At 45.1% G+C, this 21,663-nt stretch overlaps 1 protein-coding gene and 1 pseudogene across 1 annotated transcript; both read right to left on the reverse strand.

The window, feature by feature from the left end:
* Positions 1-3,281: 3,281 nt before the first annotated feature.
* On the reverse strand, positions 3,282-20,512 carry LOC148043728 (lectin BRA-3-like). The gene is made up of 6 exons (XM_087723736.1): positions 20,399-20,512; positions 19,049-19,147; positions 18,498-18,584; positions 9,238-9,389; positions 4,361-4,476; positions 3,282-3,516 (listed from the first exon to the last, which is right to left on the reverse strand). The coding sequence occupies exons 1-6, from the start codon at positions 20,409-20,411 to the stop codon at positions 3,360-3,362; spliced, it is 624 nt and encodes a 207-aa protein (XP_087579862.1). The 5' UTR covers positions 20,412-20,512; the 3' UTR covers positions 3,282-3,359.
* Positions 11,814-16,708, reverse strand: LOC148043729 (uncharacterized; annotated as a pseudogene).
* Positions 20,513-21,663: the final 1,151 nt, after the last annotated feature.

Here is a 21,663-nt window from a genome sequence, read left to right on the forward strand (position 1 = left end):
CACTCGTGTTCGGGGGGAATGTGGTGGCCGAGTGCTTTGCCAGCTAAAATGGGCTCCAGAGCTTTGGCTGTGATGGCCTCCTGCAGCTCTGCCAGTAAAAATGGAGTTCGGGCGAGCCGCCCACAGCCCTCCCAAGCTCTGTTTTTGCTGGCAGAGGCAGCACAGGCTGGTCCTTCACTGTTTCCAGGGTCGGGCCAAATCTATCCACCCCACGGGTTGATCCTGCCCTCAGGCCTTGAGTTTGATGCTCCTGGTCTATTGGATTCACAGGTTGGCCCAGTTCTTGATGCTGTTTCCACTGTTCAATTTTGTCTTCTCAGTCTTCAGATGTATTCTTTATGAATCAGATTATTAACTAGTCTGATGTTATCCAGAAAGGTAAAATTCCTAGATATTTGTAGGCTCCTGATGGGTTCTTCCATTACTGGTCATGAGGTTAGCCTAAGGTGATCAGATTTTCAGATTGGTAAAGAGGGACACCTTTGACCGGGGGGGGGGGGGCTTGATTAAAAATTTTATACAGAGCAACAAAATTTTTCATACAACGCAAAAATAGTATTGTAATATTTTTTTTATTTCAGCATAACTACAATTTACAAATATAAATTGTAACTGTTGCCAAACATCAAAATTTTGATCACGTGACCATGAGGATGCTGCAACGGTCGCTAAGTGTGAAAAATGGTCACCAGTCACTTTTTTCAATGCCATTGTAACTTTGGTCACTATACCACCTTTCTTGCCACAGTTCTTAAGTGAATAACTGCAGCTGGTATTTTGTATTTTGGATAGAATCTTTTTTAAAATAGTCTAAGACAATTTAAAAAAAGAATCCACACAGAATGAATTGAAGTAAAACATTTCAAACTATTCCACACAGAATAAATTGAAGTAAAACTATTTTTAAAAATTCTATGCACAATATATTTCAAAGTATTGTGCATAGAATTTTTAAAAATGGTTTCACTTCAATTTATTTTGAATAGAATCCTTTTTTAAAATTGTCTTAGACAAATTTTAAAAAAGATTCTATCCAAAATACAAAATACCAGCTGCAGTTATTCACTTAAGAACTGTGGCAAGAAAGGTGATATAATGGGCTTAGTGACCAAAGTTACAATGGCATTGAAAAAAGTGACTGATGACCATTTTCACACTTAGCGACCGTTGCAGCATCCTCATGGTCACACGATCAAAATTTTGATGTTTGGCAACAGTTACAATTTATATTTGTAAATTGTAGTTATGTTGAAATAAAAAAAATTACAATACTATTTTTGCGTTGTATGAAAATTTTTGTTGCTCCGTATAAATTTTTTAATCAAGCCCCCACCCCCAGTCAAAGGTGTCCCTCTTTACTGAATATCTGGTCACCTTGCTTTTTAGGATGCGTCTAGATTTGCCATAGCTTTCCTCCCCAGGAGCAAGCGTCTTTTAATTCCTTGGAATTGGGTATGTCTAGTTTAATGAAAAGAAGGACCGAGCTATTGTATTGTGGTTGCTGCAATTAATATACTTAATAACTCCATTTTTATTCTTTATTTTTTAATAATAATTTTCATAACAGTTGCTCCTGTTTTTGAAATTACTGTTTCATATTATTATTTTAGTGGATTGTTGTCACCCCTGAGAGTCATTTCTATTGAGATGTACACATTTGAACAATAAATGTATTTATTTTCATATTTAAGGAAAGGCATCATCTATAAACTAAGTAAAGGTGTAGCTTCCAAGATGTGCCCTTGGGATCTTGAAGTTGGTGGGAATCTACTCAGAGATTAATTGAGGAAAGCTTAATAACAGGGAGTTCTTAACTTAAATCCACACAGAATAAAACTATTTTAATAAATCCTATGCACAATAAATAAAATATTATTTTAAAATACATTAAAAAAGAAAAGAAAAAAAACCCACTTACCAGTAGGCAGACACTCCAAGTCAATCCAGAATGATGTAGATGTTAATACAAAGAACTGAGCAAATTAAAATGGTTAAATAGTCCCAGGGAAATATTTTTCAAAGAAAAAGGAAGAACACCATTTTTCTCACACGAGCAGACCTCCAAACTCCGTGCCCCTCCCCTCCAGAAAATCCAGGAAGTAACAGTTGCTTCCCTCTCTAGCCAGGTGTTTCCTGCAGCTCTATGGTAATGGGTCATTTTTTTCTTGCCCCGGTTAGGATTTCTTAAGCAAATCCACTGGGCTTTCAACATGAAGCCAGAAAAAAATAGGGACTTTTTTTAAACGCGCAGGGACAGGGGACAAATTGTTATAAAGCGTGTTTGTCACGCTGAAATCGGGACGTCTGGTCACCTTAGGTTAGCCTTCCTTATTGCTACTAAAGCGCATTGCTCTAAGTCAGGGGTCGAACTGTATTTCATTAAGGGCTGCATCAGGATTGTGTTTCACCTTGGAGGGGCGGGGGGCATGGCCAGGGGGCATGGCCAGCTTGACGTCACTCATGTCAGGGGAGCCTCTGGAGGCCTGAGCACTCTGTCTGTGAAAACAGAGCCCGGGAGGGCCACACGCAGCCCCTTGAGCTCCCTTTTCGCTGGCAGAGGCATTGTGGGCCAGTCCTTTGCTGTTTCCAGGGTGGCCCCTGTGCCAGATCTAAGCATTCCACGGGCCTTGAGTTTGACACCCGTGCTCTAGGCCAAACTCCATTGCTACATCTGCGCCACCAACACTTGCGATGTTTGTCAGTGATGGGATTTGGAGTTCTGATTTTTCTAGAAAGCTTCAGGTCATCCACGTAAAGCAAATGTGAGGTTTCATTCATTTTTTGGGGGGTTAACTTCTGACTTCCTTTGGTGCAGTACAATAAAATAATAACATCAAAGCTCAACTTTTTACTTTTACAAAAGAGTATAAAGCAACCATTTCTATAGCAAAAAATAGGTAAAATTAAAAATCTTCATTCTTTTCCGCCTCAAGCACCAAGTCATTCTGGCAAAAAGCCAGACTGATATTCATGAGTATAGGCCTGTAAAACCTTCTTTAATCTTTCTGCCAAAATTTATAGTCATTGTTCAGTGATGAAATTGCCCTATAATTCTTTATCCTTGTAACATCTTGGCCTTCCTTCAACCACTAAGGGATATAAAGAATGACACATTACGGAACGGAAAGAAGCTAGTTTTTGTATTGTTATTGTACTGTATTGTAGTATTGTGTAACTTATCACAGTCTCAATACATTTTTTCAGATGGTGTAAGTAAGATATATTTTGTCAAGATGATAAGGACAAGTAGGAAGCTTGCAGAGAAAAGAAGGTTGGCAAAATTTGGTTCCCACAATGCATTTATTAACACCAATGCAGCTGAGTTGGGAGATCTTATAATCCCTTTCCACCATCTTGAATTAGTAGAACCACTGGTCCTTTGGGCCCATCTTACAAATAAAGGCTCTTGGGGAGGCACAATTATCATCATTCCAAAGGGCCTTAACTTTGCCAGTAGGGAGGATGGCAATGCAGCGTTCTTCATCTCCACCATTGGGTTGACCAGTACTCCAGTACCTGTTAAAGGAACCAAAATACTCATCAGCCTCGATCTAGATATGTAGATCTAGAGATACAAGTATAGAGATCTAGGTTTAGATCTAAGTCAATCTAAAGCTTTCTCCTATCACAATCACAATGGGTGATTGTTAGATTAAGGTTTTCTGCCCATATGAAATAGAAAACTTGTTAATGGCAAATTTACAGCAGGGCCTTGGGGGACGGGGGGGGAGTGGCTACTTGAAATTCAACAGGAGGTCCATAGGGACTTCTAGTGGTCAAGGGTAAGGGGAGATGTAAGGGAGGGCAAGGGGTTATATTTCACCTTGTCAGATCTGCAGCAGAAGTTGATCTAATAAAAGAGAATCTTTGTAGCTCCGGGGTGAAATGGAGCTCTCTGAGCTTGATTGCTTTCTTGCAGACATTTCATTACCCATCTAGCTAACATCATCAGGGCTAAGGTCATCACTGAGGGTGTTACCTAGTTTGGGTAACGAAACGGCTGCAGGAAAACAGCCAAGCTCAGACAGCACCAAGGACCCTTCAGAAGAGGATCTGTTCCCAGAAAGCACGTGGCCTGCTGCAGCCTCTGGAAACCATTTCAGGACAAGGGCCACTGTACACTGGCTTCTCTTACCAACCTTCCCCAGGCAGGGAAATGTCAGCCTCTGGTTAGTGGTGGATTTATTTACCAAATCGGCCTTGCAAAGGCTTAGCTCAGGACAATGCTTGTAGATGCAAAGGGTCGGCCAACCATGTCCCTTCGGATCCAGGATAGAACCGGGAGCAACCCCCTCTGGTGGTAGGCATGACACCCTGATGCACAACTTGTCACATAATTACATTTTGTTTCAAAACTTACAAATATCGTGCCCCATATCCAGCTGTCCATAAGAGACCATTGGCGGCACTAGAGTTCTTATGAAGTCCAATCCAATAGTCCACTTTATTTTTAACTGACATGTCATCTATAAAGCCCTTCAGGAGAGAAAATTACATTAGATAGATAGGTAGGTAGGTAGGTAGATAAATAGTTGGATGGTTGGATGGATGGATGGATGGATGGATGGATGGATAGATTAGGGTGACCAGATGTCCCACATCTGGCGGGACAGGCACGCCTTCCCATAATTTTTCCCGCGTCCCGGGCCGTTCTCTTTTTTTCAGTATAAAATGTTTTTATTTTCCATTTTTCATTTTCATACATTCACATATACTGTGCATAGTCGGGGCCATACAACATTAAACAATAATCACAGCAATTCCTCTTGTCAACAATATCCCCCAAAATAGAAACCCAAAATACCTCTTCCACTCTTCATACACCTCTTTCTTCCGCCCCCTCCAACTTTCTATCTTCCCTCCATCATTCCCCTCTACCCTACTTCCCCTCCCCCTCTACCACTCTTCTCTCCCAATCCACTCCCTCCCTTCCTTCTCACCCTCCCTCCCATCCTCTCTCCCGCCCTCTCTACCCATCTTTCTTCTATCCCACTCCTCCTCCCCTTGGTGTATTTCTACTATATGTCAATGTACTCAACTTGTCCTATTAAAGAGATTAGAAATTAAAGAGAAACAGTATACATATGAAGTCACATTACATTGAAATCTAGCACATAGTATATATCCCCCCTCCCACCCCCCTCCCCCCCAACACCCCCCCGACTTCCCAGAGCCCTTCTTCTTTTCCTTCCCCCCTCCCTCCTTCCTTCCTCTCCTTCCAACTCCTTGCAACTGGCGGCGGCAAAATCGTAGTGATCCAAAGGGTTTGATGGCTGGCACAATGAAGGTCTTCTTCATCTCCTTGACCTCCGCAGCATCCCCCATTTTCCTCCCCTCCCCTCCCCCACACACGGAGCCTCTTCCCCTCCCCTTCCTCCCCTCCCCCTACAAGGGATCTACATGGCTCTCCGGCCGGAGGAAGCCGCACGCGGGGGAAACGGGCATCTATCAAAACCCCGAATCCCGTCTCAGCTTCGGTGTGGCTGCAGCAGAAGCAGCGAGCTTTCCCCGCTGCATAGGGATGTGGGGAAAGGGCTTGGGCGTGCGGGGGGGAAACGGGCATCTGTCAAAGCCCCAAATCCCGTTTCAGCCTCGGGTGACTGCGGCAGAAGCCGCGAGCACGGGGGTGACGCTTCACCGGGAGCGACCTCTCTTTCCCTGCTGCATAGGGATGTGGGGAAAGGGCTCGGGTGCCCAGTTTTCTCTCCCCCCTTCTTTCCTTCTCTCTCTCTCCTCTGGGAAAGGAGCAGCGCTCCGGCGAGCCCCGAGAGATTCCCACATTTTCTCTTGCTCTTGCTCTCCCGGCCCTTCCAAGCTGAGGCCGCGGGGGCGGGAAGAGGAGTCCGAGGGGGAGGGTCACTCCCAGTGAAGCGTCGCCCCCGCGCTCGCTGCTTCTGCCGCAGCCACCCGAGGCCGAGACGGGATTCGGGGTTTTGACAGATGCCCGTTTCCCCCCCACGCAGCTCCCTCCGGCCAGAGAGCCATGTAGATCCCTTCTTCTTTTCCTTCCCCCCTCCCTCCTTCCTTCCTCTCCTTCCCACTCCTTGCAACTGGTGGTGGCGAACTCGTAGTGATCTGAAGGGTTTGATGGCTGGCACAATGAAGGTCTTCTTTATCTCCTTGACCTCCGCAGCGTCCCCCATTTTCCTCCCCTCCCCCACCCACGGAGCTTCTTCCCCTCCCCTCCCTCCCCCTACAAGGGATCTACAACCCATGCGGGAAGTTTGGGGGGGGGTTGCATCTTTTCCCTGGCTTCTCCGAGCTTCGTTCCTCCCGCTTCCGCTCCTTCAGCTCAAGACAATTACACACACACACTCCAAAGAATCCTAGGCACACAAACAAGCAGCTTCCCCACCGTGGGCTTTGTTCTTAACCGACAGCGGGCAAAGGGAATAGAGAGAGGCGGCGGCAAGGCTACCTTTTGCAGGGAGAGCAGGAGCTTGGCCGACTGTCGAAAGGTGCCCTGGGGCTGGGATCCAAGGCGCGCTTAACTAGCCGAGGAACTTGTGTAGACCCCCCGGGGTGTGGGAACTGAGGAAAAGAATAGAGAGGGGGGCATGTGGAGAAGAAGAAGCATGCCGAGTCCTAAGACACTGGCGATCTGGGGCTGCTGTAAGCAGGCGCTGGGCTTCGGGGGAGGGGGGATGTGCAAAGCCCCCTCCTCTAATGCTTCTGGCTCTTCTAAAGAAGGAGGTTGGGGGGCTTGTGCAGACCCCTCCCCCCTATTCCCGCATCTCCTTGCAGGAATCCCCAATTGCCAGGGGCATCGGACTCCAAATCCCATCGCAGGAATCCCCACTTGCCAAGATCATAGGACTCCAAGTCCCATCCCATCTGCTTCTAGATCTCCCTCGCAAGCTTCAGCAGCCCTGATGACAGCTCGGCACGCTTCTTCTTCTCCACACGCCCCCCTCTCTATTCTTTTCCTCAGTTCCCACGCCCCGGCGGGTCTGCACAAGTTCCTCGCCTAGTTAAGCGCACCTTGGATCCCAGCCCCGGGGCACCTTTCGACTGTTGGCCAAGCTCCTGCTCTCCCCGCAAAAGGTAGCCTCGCCGCCGCCTCTCTCTATTCCCTTTGCCCACTGTCGATTAAGAACAAAGCCCACGGTGGGGAAGCTGCTTGTTTGTGTGCCTAGGATTCTTTGGGTGTGTGTGTGTGTAATTGTCTCCAGCTGAAGGAGCGGAAGTGGGAGGAACGAAGCTCGGAGAAGCCAGGGAAAAGATGCAACCCCCCCCCCCCAAACTTCCCGCATGGGTTAAAGTAGAGCCTCGGGATGCCTTCATATGGAATCTCCCTCCTTCCTCTCAGCTTTGACCTAGGGAGATCCCAGGCACTCCCACCACCCAGCTGGAAAGGAGGAAAATCGCGGGGTTGGGGAGAATCAGTGAGCCGGAAAAGGCTGTGGGTATCTCCGCCATACACTCAGGCGCCAGCCCTGCTGCTGCTGCTACTGGGCGGCGTCCAGCCAACCTGCTGGAAGCCTGGCAACTGACAATGGCAATCCGTCTTGCTTTCCCACTCTGCTCCTCTTTCCCAACACAAAGGTAGATGGACGGAGAGATAAGGCAGAAGAAGGGAGGGCAGCCGATGCCTCGACCGACAAGAGGCACGTCCTCCGGACCCTTAAAATCCCCATTTCCTCCCCACTCCAGGGGAAGGATACTATAAAATCCCCATTCCCTCCCCACTCCAGGGGAAGGATACTATAAAATCCCCATTCCCTCCCCACTCCAGGGGAAGGATACTACAAAATCCCCATTTCCTCCCCCCTCCAGGGGAAGGATACTATAAAATCCCCATTCCCTCCCCACTCCAGGGGAAGGATACTATAAAATTCCCATTCCCTCCCCACTCCAGCAGTAGGATACTGCAAAATCACCATTTCCTCCCCCCTCCAGGGGAAGGATACTATAAAATCCCCATTCCCTCCCCACTCCAGGGGAAGGATACTGTAAAATCCCCATTCCCTCCCCACTCCAGGGGAAGGATACTGTAAAATTCCCATTCCCTCCCCACTCCAGGGGTAGGATACTGCAAAATCCCCATTTCCTCCCCCCTCCAGGAGGATACTATAAAATCCCCATTCCCTCCCCACTCCAGGGGAAGGATACTGTAAAATCCCCATTCCCTCCCCACTCCAGGGGAAGGATACTGTAAAATCCCCATTCCCTCCTCACTCCAGGGGAAGGATACTGTAAAATCCCCATTCCCTCCCCACTCCAGGGGTAGGATACTGCAAAATCCCCATTTCCTCCCCCCTCCAGGGGAAGGATACTATAAAATCCCCATTTCCTCAATGTGATCACTGTCTATGATCCGGTTCGTGATGGAAGGAGGCAGGAAAGCGCAGGGCACTGGAGAGCTCACCCAGCTGTATTTCTTTCGTTAATTTATCCATTTCGGCACAGTCCATAATTTTTCTGTATAATTTTTCCGTACAAAATTTTTAATCAAGCCCCCCCCCCCCCCCCCCGGTCAAAGGTGTCCCTCTTTACCAATCTGAAAATCTGGTCACCTTAGGATAGATGGAGGATGGGACAGTGAGAGAGAAGGAAAGGGGAGAGGGAAAGGTAATATAAAGGTGATTGCAAATTAAGGTTTAAGGAGGGGAGGACATATGTGGCCCCTGATTCCCCCTGACCCCACTAAGGACTGACAGCCTCTCCCCTTCCCAGCCAGCAGTGTTTCTGAAGTTTCGGGGGCTTTGAACATCTATGGGTATAAAGCAAAGGTAAACAGGGGAGCTATGACAACTTGCCACAGTTCATATTTTTGAAATTATTTTAAATAATTAAATTGAATTGTCCCACACAACTTTTATTGTGGCAGGTTGGCCATGGCGAGTTGTCCTGTGACCAGTTGGCTGTGGCAAGTTGTTATATTCCACTACAGGGGACGGTCCTTTGATGGAAGATCACAAGGATGAGGATATGAGGAAGGGGTTTCAATCAGATAATTTCTACCTTCCCTTCCCTTTTTTGTTTCCCTTCCCATCACTCTGCTTTCCTTTCATTTCCTTTTGTTTCCTTTCTCCTCTCCTCTCCTGTATCTATTGCTCCCTTCTGCCTCTTTTACTCTCACTTGCTCTCCTTCTCCTGTGTTAGGAATCCAGGCAGTTTCCTAGTTGCACCCATTTTCAACAACCAGGCAACTTATTTTCATTCTGGAAAAGTAATTGAGACTTTTTCATGAAGCAGCTATTTTAGAAAAAGGGTGACATATATGCCTGTACTCACTTGTTCTTCACCATATCTACAAGAAACCAAATCTGCAGTATGCCTCGCCATACAGTCATCACGAGCCTCCTGCCAATTTTTTCGTGTTTTAGAAAAGAAGTAGAGATGTTTTTCGAAAGGTTGCCAGTCTGGAAGCATTTCAATAAGAATATCTGGGAACCAGTGGAGAAAACAAAAGGACAACATTAGTTAGTTCAAAAATCTTGTAAGTATATTCTAACATTAAAAATCAATTCACCATTCAAAGATAATTGTGTACTTCTGTTGGAGCACAGTGCTCTCCCTAAAATTTCAAAACTGTTTTCTGTATTTTTTTATTTATTAAGCTTATTGGCCTCTTATCTCATGGTTCAAGGCAACTCTGAGTGGCCATGCGCTTCATTGTCCTTCCATGAGGCACTGTTCAATTATTTTACTTTTTCAAATTATTTTAAATAAGAATAAATCAAAAACTGCAGCACTTTCTGAACACCATCAGCATTGACAAATGGCCATCAGTCAATTGCAAAAGGCAGCTTAACTCCCAACAGCTTACATCCTGCGCTGATTTCTTTCACATCTTCAAACAAGCACATCTACTATCCCAAGTCCTCTGGAAGGACAGAACAGGATAATAATAATAACAACAACAACAACAACAACTCCGACGTTGCCGGTCCCAAGCCCGGATGAGAAAGGAGGAGGGTTGGGGTCAGGTTAGCATCTGGTCCCGTAAAAAAAACCCTGCCAACCCATACAATATGGTGAAAAAAACAAATAAGAATTCCATACCGCATTGGTCGTCGCGCGGGTTAACAAGGGCCGCGGCGGATGTTGGGGTCCCTGGACATCCGGCGACAAGTGGGCTACAAGTGGACCAGCCAACAAAACGACAAAAATGTAGTGCAGATGAAAATCATGCCATAATGGCCTGTTACTACAACTCAGAGCCAGAAAAAAGAGGCTATTTAAAGCGAACATATGAATTATGGAAACAACAATATCCAGATTCAAATGTTAGTGAACAACGACTAGCAGATCAAAGGCGATTTATTATACGGAATAAAGTGTTTAGTGAAGTTGAACATGAGGACATTCAGGCAAATTGCAAAACCCAAAAAACAATATCACAAGTGGAAATAACTGATATTCAAGACACAACTAAAGACATTATAGTAGAACTCCCAGAAGAAACTCTCGGGGAGGAAATAACATCACCACCACTAGAACCAGTTATCACTGAACCAACTGATGAACTAACTCAAAAACAAAAAGAATTGAAGGATAAGATCATGGAGCATTTTCTGCTTAATGAGGAAAGACAACGTTTACCATCATTAAAAACTGTGCCTAAGAAAATTTTGGCCCCTATCATGAAAATGGTTAATGCAGTGTTTTCAACAATTGAACCGGGATCCATCTTGGAAACAAACCAGTTAATGTACAGCGCAGCTGTAATAGTCACTAATGAACTAGGCATTAAAATCAAAGTACCTAGTCACACAACAGAAAAAGCATCAAAGCCAAAGTGGAAAATCCGTTTAGAACAAAAAATCAAAAAATTAAGGGCAGATGCTAGTAACTTAAAAGAACATGCATGAGCAACGGCTTAAAAACAACAAAATCATAGATCGGCTAATCAGAAGATATAGATTGGATACAAGAAACATCAATGAAGCTGTAGAGATTGTAAAACAGCAGATAACAGCAACAGCTAGAAAAATTGAAAGATATGAGGCACGAATCATCCAATATAAACAAAATCAGCAATTTCGATCAGACCAACGGCGTTTTTATCAAAGTCTTAATGTGAATGGTGACACCAAAAGTGAAAAACCAGAAAACAGGCCACAGTTGAATTCTGGAAAGAATTGTGGGAAAATGCAAAGGACTATAACAAGGAAGCAAAGTGGATACATGACTTTGAGAAAAGCATTGGCAACAAACAAATGCAAGTATTAGAAATAACAACTGAGATGGTCAAAAATCGAGTTAAAAAGGTAAAGAATTGGACATCACCTGGAAAGGACCAATTACATGGTTTCTGGCTCAAATATCTGACCAGTTTACATGCAATATTGGCCAGGCAACTGAATGAAACTTTACAAAAGGGCCAAATTGATGAATGGTTGACAACCACTGTTCCCTCTAAGGTGTGCGGCTGCGCGGCCGCGCACGTGGCAAGAAAACACCGCGCAGCCGTTTCAAACTGCACACAGTGATTTCTGCCACAGGCTCCCGAAGCTGAGGGGAATAGCTGCTGCTGTCTTCTCCTCCTCCAACAGCACTGCCGGTTTTGCCGCCAATGCTGCAGCCGAGGTGAAGCCTCCAAAGCTCCCGCAGGCGCCCCCGCCCATGGCAGCAGCGGCGGTGCCTCCCCCTCCGCTCGGAGCAACTCAGCTGGGCTCTGGGTTACCCCTGCCGCCGCCTCCACCTCTGCAGTTTTTCAGAAGCCATGAGGCCTTTTTCCCTGCTCCCCCCCCTCCGCTGCCTTCCTACTAGCTCCCGCAGCCAAATGGCTCCTCAAAAGCACGGTGGAAGAGGAAGGGGGAGGGATAACACGGGGGCCAGCTCAGGTGCTCTGCGTGGAGGCTAAGTCAAGGACTGGCTGTATTGCAGAGGAGCTGGGAGCCACCCAAGGATTTCATGGTGCTACGAGGAGGAGAGCGAGCCTCTGAGCAGCTGCGGGGAGCCTGCCTGGCCAGGAGCGACATTCGGCTGGACGGAGGGGCGAGGGCTGCCTGGAGAAACAGCGAGGGCCCTTTTGAGCTAGTGAGCAGGAACGTTTGTGGAGCACACTGGTTGTGTGTGGAGGCTCCACGCAGAGCAACTGAGCTGGCCCCCGTGTTATCCCTCCCCCTTCCTCCTCCGCCGTGCTTTTGAGGAGCCATTTGGCCGCGGGAGCTAGTAGGAAGGCAGCGGAGGCGGGGGGGAGCAGGGAAAAAGGCCTCATGGCTTCTCAAAAACCGCGGAGGTGGAGGCGGCGGCAGGGATAACCCAGAGCCCAGCTGAGGTGCTCCGAGCGGAGGGGGAGGCACCGCCGCCGCTGCCATGGGCGGGGGCGCCTGCGGGAGCTTTGGAGGCTTCACCTCGGCTGCAGCGCTGGGCAGCAAATATGTTGGTAATGTTGGAGGAGGAGGAGGAGGCGGCAGCAGCTATTCTAGTGGCGGCGGGGGCTCGTTGGCATCTTAAGCGGCAGCCCTGCCCCCTGTGAAAAAAACCGAAGATAGAGCAGATCCACGCAGATGATGTTGCTGCAACATGACTGGAGGAGGAATTCTGGGAGTTGAAGTCCACAAGGCTTAAAGCTGTCAGGTTTGAAGACCCTTGGGATTTTTTTTCTAAAGGGTTAGGGGTGCAAGGGTCTTGTAACTTGACAGCTTTAAGACTTGCATGCTTCAATGCCAGAGTTTCTGAGCCAACATTTTGGTTGCTAAGCAGGACCGTTGTTAAGTGATACTGATATTATATAACACTTTTAATTAAGCGGGTACCTTGAATAAACATAACTTTGAGTTTCAAATAATACTGATTTCGTTGTTGTCTTAGGTGACATCTGTGAAAAAAATTCAGGTGCTCAGGCATGAAAATATGCCGTTCAAACACTATACTTTTCTGCTCACACTGAAAAAAAATTAGAGGGAACATTGTTGACAACTGGAAAAACATACTTGATTCAGAAAGATGCAACTAAAGGAACAACACCTGAAAACTACAGACCAATAACATGCTTGCCAACAACCTTCAAATTACTCACAGGCATTATTGCAGATAACATGATGGATTATTTGGAAACAAATATCATCTTGCCAGTAGAGCAAAAAGGCAACAAAAGAAGGAGCAGGGGCACAAAACATCAGCTTCTAATTGATAAAATGACATTAGAAAATTGTAAGAACAGAAAAACGAACTTGAATATGGTCTGGATTGATTACAAAAAGGCATTTGACTCACTGCCACATAGTTGGATCATAAAATTCTTAGAAACAACTGGCATTAGCAAAAATATTACATCCTTTACTGAAAAGGCGATGAAACAATGGAGAACTGAGTTGGCAGTAGGGAATGAGATCTACGGAATGGTTAATATCAAGCGAGGAATTTTCCAGGGTGATTCACTTTCACCTCTTCTCTTCATCATCGCAATGATCCCACTATCAGTAATCTTAAAAAAAATGAAATTAGGCTACCAAATAGCCAAAGAAGCTGAAAAAATTTCACATTTACTATATATGGATGATTTGAAACTCTATGGAAAGTCAGAAATAGAAATCCAATCATTGACAAACACAGTCCGAGTATTCAGCACCGATATTTCAATGCAGTTTGGCATGGAAAAATGCGCACTGTATCCATATAAATGGGCAAAATCACAGCATGTGAGGGAATTGAAATGCCCAATGGCCAATTAATTAAATGCAAAGAAAATGAAGCCTACAAATACTTAGGCATTCTGCAGTTGGATAAAATCAAGCATGGAGAAGTAAAAACTATTGTCAGGCGAGAGTACACCAACAGAGTTAGGAAAATTTTGAAATCTAAATTGAATGGTGGAAATACAATCAAGGCTATAAATACCTGGGCAATACCAGTTATAAGATACACAGCTGGTATAGTTAACTGGACACAAGCTGATTTGGACCTTTTGGACCAAAAAACCAGGGAACTAATGACAATGCACTACAGTTTACATCCACGTGGTGATACTGATAGACTGTACCTGCCCCGAAAATCAGGTGGCAGAGGATTATTACAAGTGAAGCAAACAGTTGAAGAAGAAAAACATGCACTGGCTGATTATTTAAAAGAAAGTCAAGAACATTTATTAATCGAAGTAAAGAACAAAAATCTACTGAAGGCCCAACAGACGAAACAAGAATACAGAAAAGATGTGATAAAATCAAGAATGGAGAGTTGGCAGAACAAAGCACTGCATGGCCAATTTCTGGAAAAAAATAAAAGATAAAGTGGACAGTGAACAAACTTGGTTATGGTTAACATCAGGTATATTAAAGAAAGAAACAGAGTCACTAATCCTGGCTGCGCAAGAACAAGCTATCCGCACAAATGCCATTAAGGCCAAAATCGAAAAATCCTCTGATGATGTCAAATGCAGACTTTGCAAAGAAGCTGATGAAACTGTTGATCACATCCTTAGCTGCTGTAAAAAAATCGCGCAGACTGATTATAAATTGCGGCACAATTCAGTAGCACAAATGATCCATTGGAATTTGTGCAAAAATTATAATATTAAAACAGCAAAAAACTGGTGGGAACATCAGCCTGAAAAAGTCACCGAAAATCAGATGGTCAAGATCTTGTGGGATTTCCGTATACAAACCGACAAAATACTGGCGCATAATGCACCAGACATCACACTGGTTGAGAAAAATAAGGTCACAATCATAGACATCGCAATACCAGGTGATAGCAGGGTCGCCGAGAAGGAACATGAAAAAATCGCAAAATACCAGGACTTAAAAATCCAAATTCAACGACTATGGCACAAACCAGCAATGGTAATTCCTGTGGTAATTGGCACACTGGGTGCTATTCCAAAAGCACTGGAATTACATTTAAAACAGTTAAAAATTGACAAAATCACCATCAGTCAAATGCAAAAAGCCGCACTGCTTGGATCTGCACGCATATTACGAAAATACGTAAATACGTAGGGGATAAAAATGGGGAAAAAGACATAGACAAACAATACCACAATTTTAAAAACAACTCAACAGGCACACCATTCGAGTGGGGACAGGAACTCATCAGCCCCAGGCCTGTCGGAACAGCCAGGTTTTAAGGGCTTTGCGGAAAGCCTGGAGGGTGGGTGATAGTTGTTCAAAATTGCTGGATGCAGGGAAGGTTTCTTACGGAGTGGTCTCACCACCGCATCCTTTAAGGGGTGCGGGAAGGATCCCTCCCGAAGAGAGGTGTTAACAATCCTCTGGAGCCAGCCACGTGTCACCTCCCTGCTGGCCAAAACCGGCCAGGAGGGACATGGGTCCAGTAAACAGGTGGAAGCACTCACCGCTCCCATGGCCTTGTCCACTTCCTCAGGAGCGACAAGTTGAAACTCGCTCCACAAAATCCGATCAGGACCTTCCCCCCGCACCTCGGCTGGTACTGTCCAAGTGGAGTCCAGGTCCGTCTGAATCCAAATGATTTTATCCGACAGAAACTGAACAAATTCCTCAGCTCTAGCCTTTAGCGGTTTGTCCGCATCCCTCGCTTTCAAGATGGAGCGGGCTATCCTAAACAAGGCGGCTGGGCGCGATTCTGCGGATGCAATAAGAGTGGAAAAATGCACACATTTTGCCGCCCGTATCGCCACTAGATAAGTCCTAACAAAGGCTCTTAATTGTGTTCAGTCGGATTCAGAGTTACTAGCCCTCCAACGTCGCTCTAGGCATCTCTTTTGGCGCTTCATCTCCCGGAGTTCCTCGGTAAACCAAGGAGCCCTCCTGGATCCACTGCCGCAGAGAGGCCCTAAAGGCGCAATCCGGTTTAGAGCCTCCGCCGCCGCTATATTCCAAGCAGCGACCAAGGACTCCACCGGACTGTGGGCCAGAGAATCAGGTATCTCACCAAGTGGTGTCTGAAATCCCATAGGGTCCATTAGGCGCCTGGGGCGGAACCACCTAATCGGTTCCACCTCCCTACAGTGGGGGATTGGTTTCCGAAAGTCGAGCCTCACCAGGAAGTGATCTGACCATGACAGGGGTGAGATCTCAATGCCCCTCAAACCTAGATCACATCTCCACTGCTCCGAGAGAAACACGAGATCGAGCGTGTGACCCGCTGTATGAGTCAGACCCTGAATTACCTGGGTCAAGTCCATGGCTGTCATGGAAGCCATGAACTCCTGTGCTCCATCAGAGCGTTCGCTGAGCAACGGCAGGTTGAAATTCCCCAGCACTATAAGGCTGGGGAACTCAACAGCCAGCTTGGCTACTGACTTGAGGAGCACAGGTAGGGCTGTTGTAATGCAGTTGGGAGGTAGGTACGTTAGTAACAACCCCACTTGACCCCCAAGGTCCAACTTCACCAGAAGGGACTCACACCCGACAATCTCCGGAGCAGGGATCCTGCGAGGAGCTAAAGTCTCTCGGATGATGACTGCCACTCCTCCACCCCTTCTCTGGTGCCGCGACTGATGGAGCATCCGAAACCCTTCTGGGCACATTTCAGTGAGGGGGACTCCTCCCTCATGGCCCAGCCAGGTTTCAGTAATACATGCCAGGTCTGCCCCCTCGTCTAATATTAGGTCCTGGACGAGGGGAGCTTTATGAACCACAGACCTGGCACTTAGCAACAGCAGCCTGAGACCAAGGCCCTGAGAATTTTTGCCATCTGGTCCTGGAGTGGAACTGATAGGGCCGGAAGGGGGGATCGCTGTAACGTAGCAAACCCTCCTTCCCCAGTAATGGCTAGCCCTATAGCTCCTGTCAAACCTGCCTCTCCCAACAATGACCGGGATGCACCGGCCCATTCCCGCACCCGTCGGCCCCACTTCCCCTCCCGTAGCCTCCGTTCTCCCCGGCAGGCCATTCAAACCACACATTCTGGGACGAGAGGTAGATCCAGGACCTCATCCACTTCTGCTTCTGCACTCAGTGGAGGGGGCACCAGGTCGCACTCTCAATCCCCTCATACACACCGGCCAGAAATTCTCCGCATGCATACCCCACTAATAGTAAAATATTAAGATATACAATAAAAACAAATAAAAATTTAAAAATTAAGTTTAGCACACATGGGAACATTCTCTCAACCATCCATACCTACATTCACTCCTACACGCAGCAAACAAAGATGGGCACCGTTCTTAAGCCGTCAGGCGGTTGGCACAGCTTTGAGATAAATAAGTTAGTAATAGTACAAGAGAGGAAAGTCTTTGCGCTCAGAAGCACAAAGATGAAGATAAACTGCAAGAAAAAAATCACAAAGTACCGGAACTTGCAAATTGAAGTTGAGCGACTGTGGAAAAAGAAATCGTGTGTTGTCCCGATTGTAATTGGAGCCCTTGGAGCAATACCCAAAGGGCTACCTCGCTGTTTGGAAATTTTAAATTTATCAGACTTGAACATTCTGACTCTACAAAAAACCACCCTACTTGGAACAGCTTATATCCTCCGACGTTACCTTAACAGTTCCTAGGTCCTTGGTTAGAACTCAAGCTTTTGAGATACCAACCAGCCCCAAAGGCTGTGAATCTCACCAAAGATTAACCACGTAATAATAATACCCCTCCCCCCATATTTCATTATAATTGTTTGCTTTAATCATCCCTTTTAAAAATATATCATTTGTTGCCATACTCCAAATTTCATTATACCACTCATTTCTTTGAATATCCCAATTTCGTCCCCAATACTTAGTCATCACTAATCTAGCTGCCATTATCAAATTTACAATCAATTCCTCTTCTTTTTTGTTTCATTTATATCCTGTTTTTCCACAGTAATGCAATCCTCGGTGACATATCTAAATTTACATTTGTTCCACTTTTCAACAAAATGTTTAAATTTAGGGGTTACTCTTATGGAAAGAAACTTAGGACTTCTGCCCTAAAGCTAAGACTCGACTAATGTCTCGGAATAAAAACTAAAGCCAATACAGGTAGTCCTTGACTTATAACAGTTCATTTAGTGACCGTTCGAAGTCACAACAGCACTGAAAAAAATGACATGTCCTTTTTTCACACTTTTCCCCATGGCCATGTGATTTACATTTGGAGGATTGACAACTGGTTCATATTTATGACAGCTGTAGACAGCCCTCAGGATCATGTGATCACTTTTTGCAATCCTCTGAGAAGCAAAGTCAAGGGGGAAGCCAGATTCACTTAACAACCATGTTACTAACTTGACAACTGCACTCATGCACTCAACAAATGTGGCAAGAAAAGTCATAAAATGGGGAAAGCTCACTGAACAAATTTCTCACTTAGTAACATAAATTTTGGGCTCAATTGTGGTCATAAGTCAAGGACTACCTGAATGTATTATTGCAGGCTCAATACAAGGGTTACTATTTAGCATTCTTCAACTTTGCTGTCTTGTTAATTATATCCCAGAGGTTTAGACTATATATCTGCGCAAAAGGAACTGTGGATATAGACACAAAACTTACTAGCTATTTGGAAGCATCAGGTATTATAAACTTTGGTTAGATGTTTGAAATTAAAGATTATAGACCACTTTGAGATTCCAGAAATGCTTCAGGAAAGGGAATTTCCAATTGCTTATTCTACAGGATTGCAGACTTGATTAACTTACTCAGTTCCCTTTCTAGCTCTTCGTTCTTTAAGGTCCAGTTCAACAGATGCAGTGTATGGTGATGAACCGCAGTAAGAATTTCCAAGTCTAAAACATACAGCAATTTAAGTCAAGAGATGTGAATTAAAAATCTACAGTAAATATCAAATCATGTCCCAATTCTTTTAGATGTGAAGTGATTAAAGGGACCACGAGAGAAGAAGATGAAATCCTGGAAGATTTTGAATGAAGGACAATTAACGAACATGAAATCTGCAAAATCCTTATCCATAATTATTGCTCTACATTTAGACCTTTGAGGATGATCTCTTCAACGGGCAGATCGGGCTGGGAGCCGACCTCAGAAAACATTGAATTTATTACGTTAGCAGCTCATTCAACGGAGGGACCATGTTTCCGTGAATCTTGCCTCAGGGCCATGTGCAACAGGATGTTACTCCAGTCTCTCAACTGGACATAACCTAGTTGCACCTTCTCGAGCCCGATCTTAAAAGCTGGCCCGTTGTGTTGCAATCAAACAGCTGTTTCTGAACTGCTGGATCCTTGCTTACCAGTCTTGCCCTGTAATCTTGGATCGTAATCCACAGCAAATTTTCGAATTGAAGCCACTGCCAGTATAAGGTTCTTACCCTTATTCAATTCACGTATGTCTGTAGCAGAGAAAGAAGAGAAAGTCAGGTGCTAAACTCCATCCCAATGGTTGTAACTGAATATATTAATATTTTTACTATTATTATCTGTGACAACCTGGTGGTCAATAGCTCACGGTCTGCCCTGCAGAAGAGGTTGGCTCTCGACATGTGTAGCACTTTCCCTCCGTTGAGCTTTTTCCAGAGGTATAAAGAACAAAACCTCTGGAAAAAGTATATAAAATAATTCTGTGGACTTGCCCCATCATTGCCCAATGTCTGTTTGATTAATTATGAGACCTCGACTTACAGTTTACACAATTAATCAGTGGAAAGTCTTCCCTCCAAAAGTTTTGAATGCGCCAACATCATTTTTAACACTGTGGTTGTGTGTCTTTGATGGCGTCTCTCCATTTTCTGGGTCCGCCTCGTGTTCTTTGACCTTCTCCTCTTTTTGTATATGTCATGTAAGGTATGGAATCCCACGACATCCTCTCCAAGTGAGCAAACCACTGTTTTGGCTGTTTTTTTAATGTAGCTTAAGATTGGTTCTGTGCCAATTCTCTTATGGTCTCATTTCTGATTTTATCTCTTCTGGTAACTCCAGCAGATTTTCTCAAATCTCAAATTTCCATGGTGACTAACTTTTGTTTATCTTTTATTGTAAGTGTCCATGTTTGGCCCTGGTAACAAAGGGTGGGAGCGAATCTGCATTGGATGAGATCCTCTTTGTGCTCATCATTACTGCCATGCTGTTATGCTGTGATATTATTAGCCACCTCAGTTAGGATGCTTTTCAAAAGAGAAATTGTGTCATTCTAGTTGGTACAAGTGTCAGAGGATTTGGGATGTTGATTTACAAAGAAGTTGAAAAGAAGTTACTAAAATATCACCAAAACTATTTTTCCCTAAGCAGGCAAAGCAGAGCCAATAAAGTTTTCCTGAGTGAGAATGAGAGAAACTTAATGGTCTCCTGGCCTAATTCGTTGAAATCGAATGGTAGCAATAAAGGAGAACATTTGCAGCTCAGGGTTGAAATGAGAGGTCCTTAGTGCTCTCTGAGCTTGGTTGTTTCCTTGAAGACATTTCGTAACCTAACTAGGTAACATCATCAGCACTAGTAAGAGGTGGGGTTTGCTCTCAGTTTATACTCAAAGGACTAGAATACAGAGCCTTTGGGGCATGGGGAGAAAATCAGTGCTCCCGTTAAAGCATGTTCAACAGGACCTTCAGACAAAGCCTTTCTCAATCTCTTGTAAGAAGACAACTTACACAGACAGAACATCACCACAGCAAGAACGAAGAAGATGGCTACCAATATTTTTGTTTGTTTTTTGCATTGATCTGAATCCAGGTAGTCATTGAATCGCTGGAAAACATTCTTTGGCGCTGAAAGAAGACAAATGGGTCATTTAATCATTTGTGAGGGTGAGCCTTCCTTTTCCCCTGACCCCTCCTCTTTCCTGCAAGGTGGTCTCATGCATTCCAGGCACAGGACCCCTCCCTTTGTCCTTGCACTTAGGCCCCTGAAACAATCTTTCTATGGAATTGAGTAGTTTGGGAGAACACATTCTCTGGACTTAACCTCAATGGAGACGTTATGGAAAAGGAGGCAGCATCTGCAACGCTTTCTAGAAAGTGGTAGGAAATCAGAAGAGCATAATCAACCTACGTGGTGGTGGTGTGGGAGGTGGTTTGGGAGGTGGTTTGGGAGGTGGTTTGGGAGCCATTTTATCTTCTTAGTCCAAATGAACATTCATCCTGTATTGGAGTTTTTAGAACATGACACAGGTTAATTTAAAAAAATAAACCATATATATTCAAAAATACAATATACTTCTTCCCCTGGAGTTTTATCTTTTATGTCATTAAAAACCCAGAATTGAAGAATCTAGAGCTCTGCATGGACCACCCAACCCATATGCAGCTGGGTCCTCAGTCTGCAAAGTATCTTAACTGGCCTTGTAGTGATCCTTGGACTACTTTACTCTGGCTGATTACTGATTGTAGAGCCTTTCCTGCAAAACCGTAACTTTCCTTCCCGTTATCTAGCATGTGAAAAAGAGAATGGCTGCTAGGACCTCCGCCTTCCTTCTCCTTGATCGAAATAAGAGAAAAGGTTTAGGATCCTTAGATCACTACAAGGAAACTGAGCCCTGAAACCTTTGTAGAAATCAGCGGAAGGGTTTTCAAATGGTGTGAGCATAAGTAAACCACATCTGAATCGTTTTCACAATTGGTCTGCGATCTTTCCACCCATCTTCAAGTTCTCTCGTGAGCCTACATGAGATCTGCATGCATCCAGACACCCAATCAATAAGGCAACTTTTAGATGTGCTTACGGGTTCAAGAATAAAGGAAGGAGATGACACAGAGGATATCCTTGTTGCTACCTGAAGATTGAAATCAGACTGCCACTTGTCCAGTGCAATGACCAAGTGGAGCTCTCTTATTGTATCACATTATATCACAATGGCTTAGTCAACCAATAATCAGTCAGCACAGCAGCCACATGTGAAGGAGAGTGCCCCAGGGAT

Source organism: Thamnophis sirtalis, unplaced genomic scaffold (assembly GCF_051295495.1).
Source record: "Thamnophis sirtalis isolate CommonGarterSnake01/CBP01778 unplaced genomic scaffold, rThaSir2_p1.2 scaffold_10, whole genome shotgun sequence".
Taxonomy (NCBI): domain Eukaryota; kingdom Metazoa; phylum Chordata; class Lepidosauria; order Squamata; family Natricidae; genus Thamnophis; species Thamnophis sirtalis.